At 41.6% G+C, this 18206-nt stretch overlaps 1 protein-coding gene across 1 annotated transcript in view; it reads right to left on the bottom strand.

Moving 5' to 3' along the window:
• Window positions 1–18206, bottom strand: part of SRP72 (signal recognition particle 72) — a 1193396-nt gene that overhangs the window by 353558 nt on the left and 821632 nt on the right. The window contains exon 12 of the mRNA XM_044059445.1: window positions 2588–2652. Within this exon, the coding sequence (XP_043915380.1) occupies window positions 2588–2652 (65 nt within the window). The remainder of the gene's footprint in view (window positions 1–2587; window positions 2653–18206) is intronic.

Below are 18206 nucleotides of genomic sequence, written 5' to 3'. Positions count from 1 at the left end.
ACCAAAAATACATAAAATCAACAGTGCTTCTGGAGGACTTTGATGTGCCAATAAACTGCCTCCATACTACTAAAAACATCCAAGAATTCATACAAAAGACAGAACAGGCTATATGGTGAATATCAAGAACCTGGATTACTAACTGAGACCAGTGAAAAAGTTAATCTCTAGGACTAGACAGAAATCTCAGTTTTGTTAGTAAAGAGAAAATAAATAGGAACCCAGTTAATTTATAAGTTTTTGGAGAAATTTCTGAGCCTGTTTCAAGAACTCTAGAGAGATAGGCCTCAACAGGATAGATTGATGTAGGAAAAGGGTTCCCCAGTTCTGTGACATGCTTTAACAAGATAACCTGCCTTATGCTTTAACAAGATAACCTGCCTTATGCTTTAACAAGATAACCTGCCTTACAAAGCATATGAAGTAATAGTTCCACTACTATTATCTATTGAGTGTGAGAGTGTGTGTGTGTGTGTGTGTGTGTGTGTGTGTGTGTGTGTGTGTGTGAAAGCCATTCTTCTAACCTTCATGACACACACATGAACTATACAGAACCAGACTTTTATGGAAACGAGAAAAGCAGCACATCTCTAGAGTGTTAAATTGCAGTTCCAAAGGTAGAAGAATAACTTGGACTTAAAGTCATTCTTCAGACAGGCTGGCCTGCTGGCAAAGGGAATCTGTGTCCAATTATGCCAATGGCAGAAAGGGTTTAGTCAGTCTCTCCAGTGCAGGAACTCCAACAGGGAGGATTGTGGTGTAGTACCTATCAGCTCTCCCATCCCAGGGGAAAGGTAAGGAAACTTGTCATAGCAACAATGACCCATACAAAGAATAAGTAGTTCAAAACCTGGTAGGCAAGCACTGTTCATGTTAGCCCAGATGGCACCTTCTGATTGTCAGCATTTCAAAAAAGCTGCAAAGCAGAGTTCCTGTGCATACAGAAAAAAGGGATTGGTGGGGACTAGGATTAGAAAATAAGAATCTTCCCTGAGCCATGCAGTCACGAGCAGATATTCTCATTAAGGGTAATACATAATTATCAACCATGGGATGGGTAAGGCCAATCTATAACCAAATGGGATCGGTTATTTCATGCTCAAAAAGAGAAACTGTCTAGCCTTAAAATGGCCAGCAAAGGCAGTTGGCCTAGTTCTTACCTATGAACCTGTAAACTTAGACACTAGCTTTAAAGGGTGACTGATTATGTTTACAACCTAGAACTGGTTGCTCTGGGCCAGGCCTTATGCTCCCTTCCCTCTAGCCTCTTTGGCAAGTTGCTACCTCTACAGTCTACATTTAGTATGAAACCAAACTGCTAAGCCTTGGAAGGTTGCCATTGCTGCCTACTCAGATGTTGTATAAACTTGGGAAAAGGACAGGCTCTTACCTGTGAATAAGCTTGTGTAACCTCAAAATGGAATAGTGGTGGAGTGGAGGTGAAGGCTTTGCCCTCCTTCAATTTTTTTTTAAACTTTCTCTGGCTGACCACTTAATTCCACCAATCTTATCTGTCATTTGTTAATTCCACTGATATTTGATCTGTCAGCTCTTAATTCCACTGATAAATGTTAATCTATCCCTCACAGTCTCATGTTACTTGTCCTTGAACTGGCCCTCTGCTCATTCCTTTAAGCAAAGCTGTTTTCTTTGACTGTACCTAATTCCATCTTCATTAATCAGTATCTAACCAAGGCATTTTATGCAGTTTAGTACTGCAAGGAAGCAAATTAGCAATGGCAATGTCTACTCGGATTTAGTTCTGCTGACGACCACTGACATTTAGGTGGCTTTGGAGACTATTTACCGTGTTTTGACTGGGTCCAACAACATCAACACTGTGGCAACTTCTCTCATGGTCTCCACCAGGAGTTTATCTGCAACAGAAATAACCGTACATCCTCCACCCTGAGATGGACAAGATGATACTAGCAAATGACTCATATCTCAGTGAAGTTAACAAAATAACCGTACATCCTCCACCCTGAGATGGACAAGATGATACTAGCAAATGACTCATATCTCAGTGAAGTTAACAAAATATCAACTCAGGTCATCAACACTAATAAGAGGCATTAGTGTTTTTTCCCAGCAAAGAATATTTCATCATGAGAAAATGTTTTTTTTAAATGGCTCCTCTTAGAATTCTGCAAAAAGTGCTGTCCAAACCAACTGCTCTTCCAAGCTTCTTTTTTTTAAGAAATGTTAAATCTGTAAACCGAGTAATTTTATATGAACCCCTAACAAACAAATCCAAAGTGCCTCTACTGTTTTAGTTTACATTAAATCCATCTACCCTGTTGTTTTACAAATACAAAATGCATATTACTTCAGCATGCTTCACACTACTGGTTCACTGCTTACATTCCCTCTTCCCTATTAGGCCTAAGAAATTCTCCTTTAGTTTTTTCCATGTTTTATTTAACCTATAAAAACATATTATTCCTTTACTTAACAGTATGCTATATCTTCAAGACTACATAGACACAAATATCAAAAACAATTTTTTTTCTCTTTCCTTTTGTTCTGTACAGTCTGCTTCTAAAAGGAAAAAAAAATGTTTGGTAACAAAGAAAATACAACTTACCATTCCTGGCTTATGCTGCAACTCTTCAAGTGAGCGTAATACAATACATGCCTTAGTAGCATTACCTTTAAAACAGCAGAGAAAATGTAAAATATTTAACTTCATTACCATGTTTGGCATTCTTTTAGTAATCATATATGCACAAAGCAAATTAATGCAAATGTTTCTTAATTATTTTTTTTAGAGCTACTTTAACATTTTGTGCAAGGTGTACATTTTAATCAAGTTAAAAATAATTCCATACATCAGTACTTCAACAGGGGTATAGTATAAAAGAAACCTCAAAACTTACAGTGTTGCAAGTACACAAAAACTAAAAGTATTTAATCAAGCAGCTAATATGTAAAAACGGTCTTGGTAACTACTTCAAAGTCATGTATTTCCCAAGCATGCAAAACTGATGCATAGTAGTGAAGTCGGGCTTAGACTGACACATATGTGTTCCCATGCCCCCCCCCCAAAACCAGATTGTCTGGAAACCAAATGTTAATCTGGTAATCCTGAAATCATTTTACAAATGTCTACACAAGCAAAATATTGGAATTTTTGTACAAGCATCCCTCAATGCAATGCAAACAAAAAGTTTAAACTGACTGTCTTATGTCTATTTATGCAACAAAATATTAAGTGGGTGGGGTAGAGAAGAGAATAGGTGGAATAAGGTACAGGAAGTGAGGCAGACAGGGGTTCAGGGATGAGATGTGGCTTTCATCTAGATTTTGTCTCTCTAAAAGATGGCAACTTATGCATGCGTGCAGCTTTCAAGAACAAAAGGATGAAAGGCCAATAATCACATCTGATACAACAGAATCTTAACTCAAACAAGGAAGCCAGCAATTAGGACATATATCATGTCTGTATGGATCACTATCGCATTCAGCCAAGGTGTACCATTAGTGTCTGAATGAAAGACAGCACAAGGAAATACACAGGTGTAAAAAGGGAACACTGTCATCATATGTGCCTTTTGTATAGAATAAACCCACTTTTGAGCCTGAATGAATTTATCACAGCCATTGTTTAACAACATTCACCAGATAGAGGCACATATAAGCATCAAGACAATAAAGTCAAACTGACAAGCACTGTATAAGTTTAAAGACTGGTTATACATTTACAGAACACTATTGTGTTTTTAATCAAGTAACAGCTATATCACTACATAAAACAGCTATATTAAATCATTCATCACACTTCAGCTATGCAAAACTCTTCACTGTTCAATGTACCAATCAATAACTTGACCGCATCTCTTCGGCCAAATAAACACAGAATTGCAATGTTACTATATGTGAAAACAGACTTGCAGTGTGTATTACAGCTATAAAACCTCAAAAATAGTTCACATTTTAGAATTCAGCCGCTGGCTTTTACCTGTGTAATAGGTCACATCTCTGTACTCCTGAGGCACTTGTTTTTCATTTCATCTTACAAAACACTGTCTGGTATTCAGAAAGGCTTACAATGAGAATGAAGCCTTAACGTTTCCATTTTCTCTTCGCAGTAATTCCCACCCTACCAATGAGGTTTCCTTTTGGCAGAGCCTCAATGAGGAGAGTGGTAACATTGGCAGAACTGCATTGTAATGTGGCAATCCTGGGAACCAGCTAATGCAAATTAGCCATGTGTTCTCCACCAGAAATGCCGAAGCTCACAATTTACTGAAAAAGTGAATGCTGACAAAAGATGGAAGTAGCAGCAGTACAGTAAGTTCAGAGAAGGCACACAGAGGGGTATGAATATGAGAGTCTGTAAAGCATGAATGAAGATGCACAAGAGTGAGCGCGTATCTGCCTGGGTGGTTAAGGTAGGGAATTAGAGTGTGTACGTGTGTGTCTTCCTGTGATTGTTTCTATGTGGTGTTTGACTGGTCAATGTGCTTGTGTGGGGGAATGCCTGGGAGTGTGTGTGTGTCTAAGCGTAGGGAGGTATCTGACAATGTGATACATGGGCCACTAGGAAGATTACTACCACCGTAAGGTCTGACAACAGCAGTGTTAGCTACAGTGCGACTCACAGACGTGACTGTGAGCAGATGAGGTATTTTTCACTGCGGCCATAGCCATGTCTACACAGCATTTTTCTCCCCATTGTAGCAACTGATCTACTTGTGCTATGCAGTTATCAAGAGCAGCGAGTCTTTTGCGGAATTCTAAGGACTAACTATAACTTTCAGTAAGGTTACCTTAACATTGGAATAGGTAACACCTGCAGGTACAGCCAGTGATTTAGAGCAAAGACTCCTATTTGAACAGGTAGATTTCTTGTTTGGAAGGTGTACATAGTTCTACGTTTGTTCAGAGTTAAAAGGGGATGGAGGTTTGAAAATTTAGTTTTCATGTTATTGAAGTGAAAAGTCTGACAAATTTAACATGGGTTCAAATAAAAATAAGCAGCAACTACATACAAGATCAGAATGCCAAACACTAGTGTGGGCGCGCGAGTTGCAAGATGGAAGCATATATTCAAAAGACATGTAAGAGTAATTGCATGCCAGAATGGAAAGCTTTGTCAGTATTAACAATGGAATATAAATTACCTTATAGCTGCAGACAAAAAGCAGTGGAGGGCGAAAACCGCAATTTTAGAGGAGACTCATTTGGATAGAAATGGAAATCCAAATCCCTTAGAGCTACACACTCCAGGGACTTAAACCTCAGCACAGAAATAAATAGGACATGCTGGAGGGACAGATTCATATCCCAGAGGCTTCCCCTCACTCTGGAACAAAATCCCAATCCATGTTAGGCAGAGCCCCTCAATGACCCTTCTTCAAGAGAAATCTTGACGAGTGGATGGGAGATCGTAGGTTTACCCCTGGGATCTCTTCTGTGTCCCTACTAGACAGAGGCACAGTAAACTAACCTTAAAGGGGCCATCTTCTGTGACCTACTATACAGAAGCACAGTCAACTAATATAAAAGGGTGGCGAAAGCCAAACACACTCTGGCTAGGCTTATAAATGCCCTAGGGCAGACAGCCTAGTATCAACCTATGAATTTGACAAGGTCTTCAGGGTGCACACTCAGAGGAATAGAAACAAATGAAAAAACAAGTAATAATAATACTTATTGCAAGAGGGGTCCAAATGGTCCAAACAGTGATAGAAGCAGACAAGAGGACAACAATGGTATGTCTGTAGTAAAAAGGGGGTTATTGGCAGGGGAGGAGGATTATTCTAGCACGTATTTATATTCCACCTAAAACTACTGTTATGGAGCTTGGAGAAGTACTAAGTTTTCAACAGGGATTATTATTCATGGGTGAGAACTGAAACCGGACTTGCAATAGTGATTTATTAGGAAAACCTAGAAGGGAAAACAGAACAAGAGTGGATACACTTCTTAACAACCATGAGAAAAATTGGTTTGGATGATGTGAATTTAGTAACGAACTCCAGCAGGATTTATATCCTAAACTTTATCAGCTCATGCATCACTACAAACAAACTAACAATGATGCAGGGTAATGATGTAAAAAATGTAGACACGGGCACTTTCCTAATTATTTACTAAAAGAAGAATGTATAGAGGGTAGGGATCAGTAGTTACTAGGGAAGACAGAATTTACTTTGGAAGGCATATCTATTGTGTGGGACAAATGAAAACGTACTTTAAAAGCACAGCAGAAGTAAGAAAGGAAAACCTATGGGGAAAAAGGTAATAGAAAAGGTTAAATTAATGCAAAAGAAGAATCTCACAAAGCAAGAGGAGGAGTGAGTGCTAAAGGAAAGTGTATATTTGCACAATATGCATGATTTTAGAAAGGCTAACTTTAAACAGCTGTTTGTAAAAAAAACTTTAGAGCACAAACTCATCTAGCACAATAACTTGGGCTAAAATCAAATAAAAAAACTTGTACCCAAACAGAGGGAGCCTCTGACAAAAAAACATTCAGAGATTCTACAAAAGCATTAGAGGTATTTCAGAAATGTTATGAAAATTTGCATAAAGCAAAGGAATAAGGAAAAAAAGAAAAGACACAAATAGAAATGCTTACTGAGGACTTAGTTATGGCATGGTTAGAGGAAAATTAGGCTTGACAATTAAAAGATAAGATAGGACGAGATGAAATGAAAACAGTGACATTTAATTAATCAGCTGGAAAGACTCCAAGAACAAACGTTCATGTGGAAATTTGGAAGTTAGAAGGGAAGACGGTGACAAAGACCCGAAAGACATTGTTCAACAATATTTCAAAAAGGGTGTAGGAAATACCGGCATCTTGTAAATTAATATCAAAAGTGGGTAAAGACTCTTCAGATCCATCTTCATATAGACCCATTTTGATTTTAGGCCATGATTATAAAGTGTTTGTCTACACCAGCTAAGAGAATAGCAAAGATGTAACCAAAAATTATAGATATGGTGTGGTGCGGACCTGTGGGGGGACGGCAAACATTTGATAACATTAATAGAATGATGATCCAGAGGGAACTGGAGTGCAATAAAACGCTAGCACTGTTGGTCTGTCTTGACAAAGAGAAAACATTCAGTAAGGTCAACTGGGATTAAATGTGCTGGGCAGAGACAGCACTGACATTCTTTGACAGAATAATAAGAGTTAATAAGGAGGCTATATTAAGGTTGAGATACAACAATTAAGGGGGGAGTACTCCTCTCTGTCAAGCTGTGTTTGACTACAGTAACCAGACAGGGATGTCTTCTTTTTCTTCAGTTATTTCCTTTACACTTGGCACCATTAGCAAGGAAAATAAGGGATTCACAACTCCAAGGATAAGATTGGCGTAGTAATCAAAAAGTTAGGCTTATTTGCGGATAATGATAAAATCCAATAATCTAATAAATCCAGAAACAGACATTTTGGTGTGATGGAACATTTTGAGACAGCTGCAAGGCCTTATGTGATATAAAACAAATAATGAAAAAAAAACAAAAGCAATAGGGAAAAAGAACACACTTGTACATGACCTGATTCAGCAATACTCCTAGGGATACAAGATGAAGTATTTAGGTGTATGGATTTAAAAAGATTCCCTTATGGTAGAGCAAAGGATATTTGGAAAGACAGCATACAGAAGATAGTACAAAAATTAAGAACTCTGAAGTTTATGACTATGAATAAGTATAGTAAGGTACAAATGGTGCACATGTTTTTATAGGTTCATAGGTTGATACTAGGCTATCTGCCCTAGGGCATTTATAAGCCTAGCCAGAGTGTGTTTGGCTTTCGCCACCCTTTTAGATTTGTAAACTGTGCCTATGAATACTGTGCCTATGGATAGTAGGTCACAGAATATAGTCCCTTTACAGTTTGTTTATTTTGCCTCTGTCTAGCAGGGACCCAGAAGAGATCCTGGGGGTATGCTTTCGATTTCCCATCCACTCGTCAAGATTTCTCTTGAAGAGGGTCAGTGAGGGGCTCTGCCTAACCTGGATTGGGATTTTGTTCCAGAGTGATGGGAGTCTCTGGGATATGAATCTGTCCCTCCAGCATGTCCTATTTATTTCTGTGCTCAGGTTTAAGTCTCTAGAACATGTAGCTCTAAGGGATTTGGATTTCTTGAGGTGGAGCATGTCCATTAATTCTGGGTTGGACATGGCTTTATATGTCAGGCACAGATCGCCTCCGAGTAGGTGGTAAGCAACTGAGTAGAGCTGGAGTTTCTTTAGCCTAACTGCATAGGGCATCTGTTTGAGTCCCTTTACCTCTTGGTGAGGTACTTTTGGGGGTCTTTCCAGTTGCTGCAGGTGTCGGGTAAGGTACATCCCGAATGGGGCATTGTACTCAATTATGGGCCTGATGAGTGATGAATAGAGTGGCACAAAGACCTCTCTTGATCTAGATGTGAAACCTTTCGTGATGAGGTGGGCTATATAGAAGGTTTTTCTAACCACTTTGGCAAAGTGATTGTCAAAGGAGATATTACTATCTACTTGGGTCCCCAAATCCCTAATTACTTCCTCCGTACTTAATGTGTTACCTCCTATGTGGTAGTCTGTGGGCACTTTGTTTTTCCCAAAGGGGATGACTATGCATTTTTTAGCATTTAGCTTCAGGCCATGACTTTGGCACCAGTTATCTGTCTCTGTGAGACCCTTCTGGAGTATGCTTGTGTCAGCCGGAGAGTCTATTATGGCACCCAGTTTGCAGTCATCTGCGAACCTGGTTAGCCATAGTCCTCCCGTGTTTGCCTGTACCTCAGAGAAATAAATACCGAAGAGAGGTCCCAGGACTGAACCTTGAGGAACTCCACTTGTAACTGGTTTAGAGTCCGACAAGGCACCTGCAATTCTGACCATGTGGGTTCTATCCCTGAGCCAGTTTGCAACCCATCTTGTGACATAGGGGTTGATATTTAAGCTAGTGAGCTTATTTAGGATACCTGAGTGGGGTACTGTGTCAAAGGCTTTTGCAAGGTCCAGGTAGGCTGTGTGGACTACTTTCCCTTCATCTATGGCCCTGGTAACTGTTTCAAAGAAGTCAACCAGGTTCAAGAGGCAAGATCTGCCCTTAACAAAGCCGAACTGCGTAGGATCCAGTGTCTGAAGGTTTCCGATATCATTGTTTATGAGTTCCATGATGATACGCTCCATAGCCTTGCAGACCAGGCTAGTCAGGCTTATAGGGCGAGAGTTTTCGGGGTCCACTGTGGCACCTCCCTTGTGGAGCGGGACCAACATTGCTGTACGCCATTCCTTGGGTACATATCCTGTGGTAAGGCTGAGCTTGAACAGTGACTTAATGTGAGGGTTAAGTTCATCTTGTAGCTCGTGTAAGACGCATCCCGGGACACCGTCCGGTCCCATTGATGCTGTGTTTTTTGCTTTGGAGAGGGCAGTTCTCACCTGATCATCTGTGATATCTGGGAGGTTACACTCTGTTGGGATGGGGATTTGCTCTTTTGGGGGGGGGGGGGAGAAATTTGCACTGAATCTGTCTGCCAGGATTGTTGGCAATGTCGGTTGGTTCAGTGTATTTTTTGTCATTTTGCACCAACTCGGAGCATATCTGGGAGTTGCCTCCCAGGTTCCTGACATAACTAAAGAAGGCCTTGTGATTGTCCTTAGTATCTTGTGCAATTTTTCTTGCGAAGCTGGCCTTAGATGATTTTATGAGGGATCGTAGCTTCTTGCTCGTACTGATCAGAGATGCCTTCCCTTTTTCAGATTTTGCTTTATCATGTAGTAGCTTCCTCCTTTTGTTGTATAGCTTATTTATGGCTGGGGTCCACCAGACAGGTCTCCTGCCTTTGGAAGAGTGAGTCTTGGTTTTATGTGAGATGGCACGATCCATACATTCTTGTAGGTGTCCACAGAATGCGTTTGTGAAGGATTCTGCAGTTTGAGCCCTGCTTACCTCTGGCCCAGGGGCTTTGAAGGATACCACCTCAGTTTTGCAAAGTGTGAAGTTTGCTTTTGAGAAGTTCTTCACCGTGGTTACCTTGGCTGGGGGTGGGGATGGGATATGGATGTCCAGTGAGATTAATTTGTGGTCTGACCTTACCAGTGAGGGGTATACCTCAGGTGTGGAACATAGAGTCCCTATGTTTGTGATGACCAGGTCCAATATGTTTTCCCCTCTTGTGGGGGTGGTGACCAGTTGTTCCATAGCATTTGAGTTTATAAATTCCAGAAACCGTTGGGCGAGGGTGTGTGGGCTTGAGTACTTAACCCAGTCAATGTTTGGGTAGTTGAAGTCACCCAATATGATGGTGTTTGGAGAGACCTTCATGTTCTCCAGTGTTTTCAGGAAGGCCGAGTGGGGTTCCTGAGTTTGGCAGGGTGGTCTGTAGCAGGCTATAAACTGAAAGGCAGTTTTGCCCATAGTTAGTTGCACGTGGATGGTTTCCGTTTCTTCGTGCAGTGCTACTAACCTGGAGGTATGGGTATTTTTGATGTATATGGATACTCCCCCTCCTTTTGTGGTTCGGTCTGAGTTTTGTGGCCGAAAAGCATGGTATGAAGTTTAACCTGGTAGTGCTGGGGTGCTTTCGGGAGCCTTGGACCAGGTCGCTGTTACTGCACAGACATCGATGTTCTCCATACTGAGGAGAGTCTTGAGTGCGTGCATTTTGAGGTTTAGACTTCTGGCATTGAGCAGCATTACCCTTAGTTTCTTTTTTCCTGTATTATCTATGGAGGTGGGTTTGTCTTTTGAGCCTTGCCTAAAAAAGGCACTATGGGGGTGGCAAGGGCCTTAGCCAGTATTCGAAAGCCCAGGTGTGACAGGTGCAAGCCGTCCCTATCGAAGCAACGTGGCTTGTCGAGCACGTCACCCCAGGCTGACAGACACTGGATCCCCTCTGAATGACACCAATATTTTAACCAATTGTTAAAACTTATCATTTTGTCTTTATACTGTGGCATCATTCTTGGTGAGGGTAAGATGCTACTCAAAGTCAGGGTCATACCAGCCTGGGCTACATGATCAGAGAGGTCCTCTATGTCTCTTTTCATGTAGTCCAGGGAGGTACGTCTCAGGTCATTCACACCAGCATGGACAATGATGGAGTCATATTTGTACCTGCTTTGGAGTGACCTGAGTGCGTGTGTTATGTGGCGGATCCTGGCACCCGACAGACAGCTTATGGTGACCTCCTTGTTCAGCCTGGTGAGTGGGACGTCAGTGTGTCTGACTATAGAGTCACCTATTACAAGTGTATTTGGTGTGTTGTTTAGCCTTAAGGGCTGCGACTGTGTGGCACACTGACCTTGTGGACTATGTGATACGTGGGTATTGTTGTGGGGTAGCAGTTGTTTGGGTGTCTGCTTTGGAGGTCTCTGCTGCTTAGGCAGATTTTTAATTAGAGCCTCCGAGTATGTTTTTGTGTGTTTATGTGTTTGGATTGCTGTTGCTATAGGTCAATGTGAGACTGGATTTGTGATGTGTGCGGTTACCTTCTTCTCCTGATTGACTGTGTCAGTCATGGGTCGAGAGAGCTCAGCCTCCAGTTTGGCAACATAATTGCATCTCTCGCATATATTTGAGCTTGTTTGGAGGAGAAGAGGGTTGTCTGTGTACATAAGGCAGTTGTAACACTGCCTTAGGATTCCCATATTAACCAGCTGGACTGGAGAGAGTACACGTGAAACTGACCTTTGGACATATCGGGATAATTATGATTTTTACTTTTGACTGATCAAGGAGGATCAGTTAAGTATTTAGAAGAGTATAAGAGAGGATTTAGTGCTTTAAATTTCTTTTAAGTGCAAGTGAGAGGCTATAAAGTGAGAATAGAGTGCTTCTTTTGAGATAAAGATCAGTTCCAAGGGAAAAGTGGAGAGCAGACTTTGTGGAGCCGGTAATAGTTTAAACCTGATTAGACGGCGCTGCGCTATGCACAAAATCGCTCAAAGCCACGCTAAAGCGGGTTTTTAAACAGGTGACTTGAAAGAGCTAGGAATTAGCCCAAAACGGCCAATAAACAACAAGATCTTGTGCTGAGGTCACTCCTCCAGGGACAGATAGGCTGCTCAAAGCTTCAATCTCACACTGGTGAACAAAGAAACTTCCTTCTATCCAAGTAAGGAAATGGGCAACACAGGAACTATTCTAAAGTCCAGAATACAGCAATACCTGTATTAGGGACTATTCTAGGTCAAGAAAGGCGGGAGAACAAGGATTTTTTTTGTTTTTTCTTTTTTTAAACAGGCAACAGAATGCACAGAAAATACTTTACACAGGCTAGCACACTTGAGTGGGCAGCCTCAACAGTTAAATCAACAAAAAGACGAACTTTAAAGTGCAGGTATAAATTAAATGCAAAAACAAGCTTATATCTAGCAAGAGAGCAGTTATTACTCGCTTTTCGGCAAGGACAGACAGTCGCAAAGGTAAATGCAGTAAAAGGTACTTAAAATCTGGTAGCAGTCACTCTTTTTCGTCTCTCTGCTGCTAGCACCACTCTGCAGGACCAAGAGGAGCTTGCCGAGTCGGAAACGAGCACAAAAACCGCGCCAAAGTGGGTTTTTAAACAGGGGACTTGAAAGAGCTAGGAATTAGCCCAAAACGGCCAATAAACAACAAGATCTTGTGCTGAGGTCACTCCTCCAGGGACAGATAGGCTGCTCAAAGCTTCCCACTCCCACTGGTGAACAAAGAAGCTTCCTTCTGTCCAAGTAAGGAAATGGGCAACACAGGAACTATTCTAAAGCTCAGAATACAGCAATACCTGTATTAGGGACTATTCTAGGTCAGGAAAGGCAGGAGAACAAGGTTTTTTTTTTTTGTTTTTTTCTTTTTTAAACAGGCAACAGAGAATGCACAGAAAATACTTTACACAGGCTAGCGCACTTGAGTGGGCAGCCTGAACAGTTAAATCAACAAAAAGACAAACTTTAAAGTGCAGGTATAAATTCAGTTTTTAGTCTTATACACAGGCCTGGCTTATTGGACAGCAAATTAAGAGTTGAAGGAAAGGGGGCACAAATTAAGTGGGATAAGTTGACACTCTCCATACAGCAAGTTATAAGGTTGCCTGATTTGAAGGGGTATTTAAACCAATGTACACAATGCTGATGTACACAACTCAAGCAGAAAGTTTTAAATCAAAGTGAAAAAGGATGACAAAATGAAATTGGAGTTTGAGAGATAAAGGGAGACTAGTATTTTTTTGCAAATATTTAAGCAGAACAGTAACAAACATACAAAATACTGCATTCATACAGTAGCAAAAAGTAATCTAAGAACTACGACGGTACAGGAATAAGGAAAATAAATTTTACCAATTGGTGGTTACACAGCAAATCAAGTTCTTTTATAATGTTGCCATGAGTATTACTAGTAAAGGGTGGTTGCAAGGTTGGTGTAATCATTACAACTTCTCAAACATATTTCAAACTAAAGATCACAAACTCTTAAATGAGATTTTCCATAACACTAGACTTCCAAATAATCTTAGCTGGAGTGGAAATGGTTGAAAGACACACAGTTGACATTGTGGCCCTCCAGCTGTGATAACAACTTGGTAACCTGAAACTCAGGGTGCACACCAGACGTCAGTGACAGTCGTAATACATTTAGTTAACATCTGCCAGACATTGAACTAGATGAAGTAGTATTTACAGGAATTCACATAGATAACCTCAAAAGGCCACAATGATAGTGCATTACTACTGAATGTGCTTATTATTCATTGACTTGTGGGCACTAAATAATAGACTGAGCATGAATGCAAAAGCCAAAATATATTCCTCTTAGTAAAAGGAAGATTTTTTTCCCCTTTTGTTCTATGGATTGGGAAAGAAGGTTGGCAAATGAATGGACTGATTAAGAGTCACACTGGATACCACCTTGGGCATGAAGGATGGATTGGTTCCGAGGGACACCCTGTCCGCATACAAGATGATGAAAGGCTCCACTGCCATAAGGGCCTGTAATTCAGATACCCTTCTAGCTGAAGTGACTGCTAAAAGGAAAGCTGTTTCCCAAGAAAGAAACTAAGTCTGCAGTAGCAGCTGGCTCAAAAGGAGGTAGAGTGAGTTTCTCCAAAACAAAGTTAAGGTCCCAGGCTGGGGTTGGAGCTCTCCTGGGTGGTCTCAAATTTTTGGCCCCTCTGAGGAACTGCTTGAGCAGTGGATGAGAGAAGAGGGGAGGTTCTGTGTTATAATGAGCTGAAATGGCTGAGGCATGGATTTTAATGGAGGAAAAAGACAGGCCCTTGTGAAGCATCTCAGTTAAGTATTGTAAACTCTGAGGTAAATTGGGTGCTGCTGTGCTCATCCCTTGAGATTGGTTCCAGGCACATAATCTTTTCCATTTTTCAGCATAAGATTTTCTAGTACTAGGCCTCCTTGCCTCTAAAATGATATCCATCACAGGTTTACTGTGGAGTGACCTGAGTGGATGGGAGATCGTAGGTTTACCCCGGGGGTCATCTTTGTGTCACTACTAGACAGAGGCACAGTAAACTAAACCCTAAATGGGCGTAGTATTCTCATCCTAAGGGGTGGTGAAAGCCACACACACTCTGGCTAGGCTTATAAATGCCCTAGGGCATATAGCCTAGTACAAACCTATGAACCTATGGTAAAGGAGAGATTATGTAATTAGCCAGGCTGCAAGGTTCAGTGTTAGAAGCGGAGGGTGCAGAATCTGGTTCTCCTGCTGGGACAACAGGGAAGGAGTCTGAGGTAGGTGCTATGAGGATAACCATGACACTGCACAGGAGGGGGTACAAGTGTTGGTGCGGCCAGTCTGGAGCAATCAAAATCATCTTTGATTTGTCCCGTTTGATTTTTAGTAGTACTTTGGAGAGCAGAGGCAGAGGGGGGGAAGGCATAGACTGATAGTTTTTTCCAGCTGAAGGACAGAGCATCCACTTTCCAGGCTTGTTTGTGGGGAGTGCTTGTGCAAAATGTGTCCAATTGGTAGTTTTGGGGAGAGGCAAACAGGTCTATATCTGGGCTCCCCCATTTGCTTGTTAACATGTTGAAAATCCTTGGTTCCAGTTTCCACTTGTGTGGGTCCATGAGTTTTCTGCTTAGTCCGTCTGCCAGTGTATTTAATTTTCCTGGCAGGAATTGAGCTTTTAGGTGCACTTGGTAGATCAAGGCTGTGTTCCACAATGCCATGGCTAGTTTGCAGAGGGGGTAAGAATGTGTACCCCCCTGCTTGTTTATGTACCACAGAACAGTGATATTGTCAGTCTTTACCATTAGTTGTCCTGGAAGAATGTGGCCCTTGAAGGCTGTCAGAGCATTCTGCACAGCTAACATTTCTTTTTGATTGATAAGCAGGTGCATTTGACTTGGGTTCCATTTGTCCTGAATGCACTTCCCTGCCAGGTGAGCCCCCATGCATAGTCTGATGGGTCTGCTGTTAGGGTTTGGGCGGAAGGGGGTGGTGTGAAAGGCAGTCCCTTGTTTTGGTGGCAGGCCTCTGCCCACCAAAGGAAATCTAGGCGTAGGCAAGGTATGACAGAAATCATTGCTTCTAGATCCTGAGAATGTTGACACCATAGGCTTTTTAGATACCACTGTAGTTTCCTCATATGCAGTCTTGCATATGGAATTAGAAGAATGCAGGAGGCCATGAACCCCAAGGCTTGCAGCACTTGTCTTGCAGATATAGCACGGTTTTTGTGGCCACTTGTTTGAAGTAGGATGTCAAATGAATTTGTTTCTCTGGCATGAGGTAAGCCATCTGGGAAGTTGAATTCAAGCTTGCTCCCAGGAATATAATTTCTTGACAGGGTACCAGGTTTGATTTCTTTTCGTTTATGGTGTACCCCAGACAAGTTGGAACCTTTTGCACAAAGGCTAGATGATTCAAAAGTATGTCCTGGCTTTCTGCCTGAATTAGACAATCTTCCAGGTATGGGTATATTTGAATATTTGTCTGCAAAATATAATAACTGGAGCTAGGCACTTTGTGAATACCCTGGGCGCAGTAGATAAGCCAAAGGGCAGTGCAGAGAACTGATAGTGCTTGTAGCCTGCTTTGAAGCATAGGTATCTTCTGCAAGATTCCCAGATTGGGATGTGCAGGTATGCTTCTTTTAAACCTAGTGTTGCCAACCAGGCATCTTTGCCTAGCATAGGAAGTAATTGGTGAAGAGTCAGCATCTTGAATTTTGGAATCTCAAAAAAGGTGTTTAGAGTAGACAGGTCCAAGATAGGACGCCATGAATTGTCTTTTTTGGGTACCAGGAAAAGCTTTGAGTAGAAACCTTGTCCGTTTTCCTCTTCTGGTACCAGTTGAATAACCCCCATGCATAAGAGAGAAAGTACTTGTTTTTGGGCCACTGCCCACTGATTTGGGGGTAGGTCCGGCCACACGTTTGGTGTTGGCAATGTGTGGAAGTGAAATCTGTATCCCTGGGAGGGACTATATTAGAACATCTAAGTATTAAAACTTCGAATGTTCTGATATCAAACACTCTTCAGCGAACGCTAAGAATAGTGAAGCTGCAGAACAGCAAATTCTTTCCTCGGGAAAGAATTCAGTTGACCATTTCTGTGGCTTCGCTATTCTTAGTGCTGTGGTGGAAAGTTACGGCTTGGGTTCAGGTAAGTGTGCAATTGTTTGTACGTTAGGGTTAAGGGCGGGTTAAGTGAGTTAGGGTTAGGGCGCGGGTTAGGCTTGTGTGCGATAGTGACAGACTTTAGGGTTAGGGGCGGTTTAAGTGAGTTAGGGTTAGGGCATGGGTTAGGTAAGTGTGCGATAGTGACGGACCTTAGGTTTAGGGTTTGGGTTAAGGTAAGTGGGTAGTTAGTAGTGTAGGTTTAGTTTAGTGTAGCGTTCGATGTAGGAATTAAGTGTATGTGTGTGGTTGCTGTTTGTTTGATGTGCTTGTGTTGTGTGTGTATGTGTTTCGGAGCAGCAAATTTGTTCCATAGGAAAAAAAATTGCTGTTCCGAATGTTCAAAATTTTCATGTTTAGATGTTTTGGGGCCGATGAAATAGTGTTTGCTTTTTTCATCTTTTGATAACGTGATATAAACGCCCCTGGGACACTATATTTAAAACCCATTTGTCCTGGGTAATGAGTTCCCAATTCTTTGCATGAAGAGCAATCTTTCCCCCCAAAGGGGCAGTCAGTTGACAAGTGTTTGGAAATTTTAAAAGGAAGTCATTGAGACAGTTTACCATGGGGGGGGGTCTTATTATTCCCAGATTTGGAAGTGGAGGCTCCCCACTGCTAAGTTCTGTGTGTCCGCTGGGACTGAAACCTGGGATTTTTGCTGTGTCTGGGTTTGGCTTGAGAAGACCTGGAAGGGGCTGGAAAGGACCAATTCTTAGAGGGCCAGGGCCTACTAAATCTAGGAGGCTGAACTTGTAAGAAATCTTTAACAGTTTGCATAGATTTAGCTTTATCTTATATATTTTTAAGAACTTCCTCAGCCTTGTTGACAAACAGGCGGTCCTGATTCAATGGAGCATCCAACAATTTAGCTTTAACATGATAAGGCAAAGATTGCTCCTTAAGTCAAGCATGCCTTCTGAGCACAGGCCCAGTAACAGCAGCCCTACAAGGGGTCTCTAATGAATCAAAACCACATTGCAAAGTATGATTTCCAACTTGTTCAGCAGAATGCATTAAATCCTGTAATTCTTTATTTTCCCCACAGTCAAGAATCAACATCATTTTCTGTTTAAGCAGTCCAATAACATGTTGCTGATACTTTAACATATGAAACTGGCAGTTTAAAGCCCTAATGGCCAAGGTTGCAGAAGTGTAAACCTTCTTACCCCATCTATCCAGCGCCCTGGAGTCTCTATCAGAAGGGGAAGAATTTTTAGCAGTAAATGCCTTAATGCCCTTGGGCCCCTGTGAAATGATGTCTGGATCTGAAACAGGATTTTTAAAAAGGAACTTGTGTGACTCAGGGATCCTGTAGTATCCGTCAGGTTTTCTGGGAGCAGGAGGCAAGGAATCAGGGGCCAAACTAGATTCTGAAAAAACATCAACAATGTCTAGTACAGGAGGAATAGCTAAAGGCCTATGCTGAGGTAGGAAAAGGAAATCCCTAAGCCTCTTTTTTGAATAAGAAAAATCCTAGCTTTCCCAGTGGAAATGCTCCCTTAGAGTATGTAAGGTCTCCCCAAAAGAAAAATCCTCAGGAGGGAATGGAGTCCTCTGCATCAGAATCTTCATAAGTAGATAACGGCAAATCCAGATCATCAGAAGAATCAGAAAAAACAGAATCCTGGT

Source organism: Protopterus annectens, chromosome 17.part0 (assembly GCF_019279795.1).
Source record: "Protopterus annectens isolate FY-2018-M chromosome 17.part0, PAN1.0, whole genome shotgun sequence".
NCBI lineage: Eukaryota > Metazoa > Chordata > Ceratodontiformes > Protopteridae > Protopterus > Protopterus annectens.
This window is presented reverse-complemented; position numbering and strand designations above follow the sequence as displayed.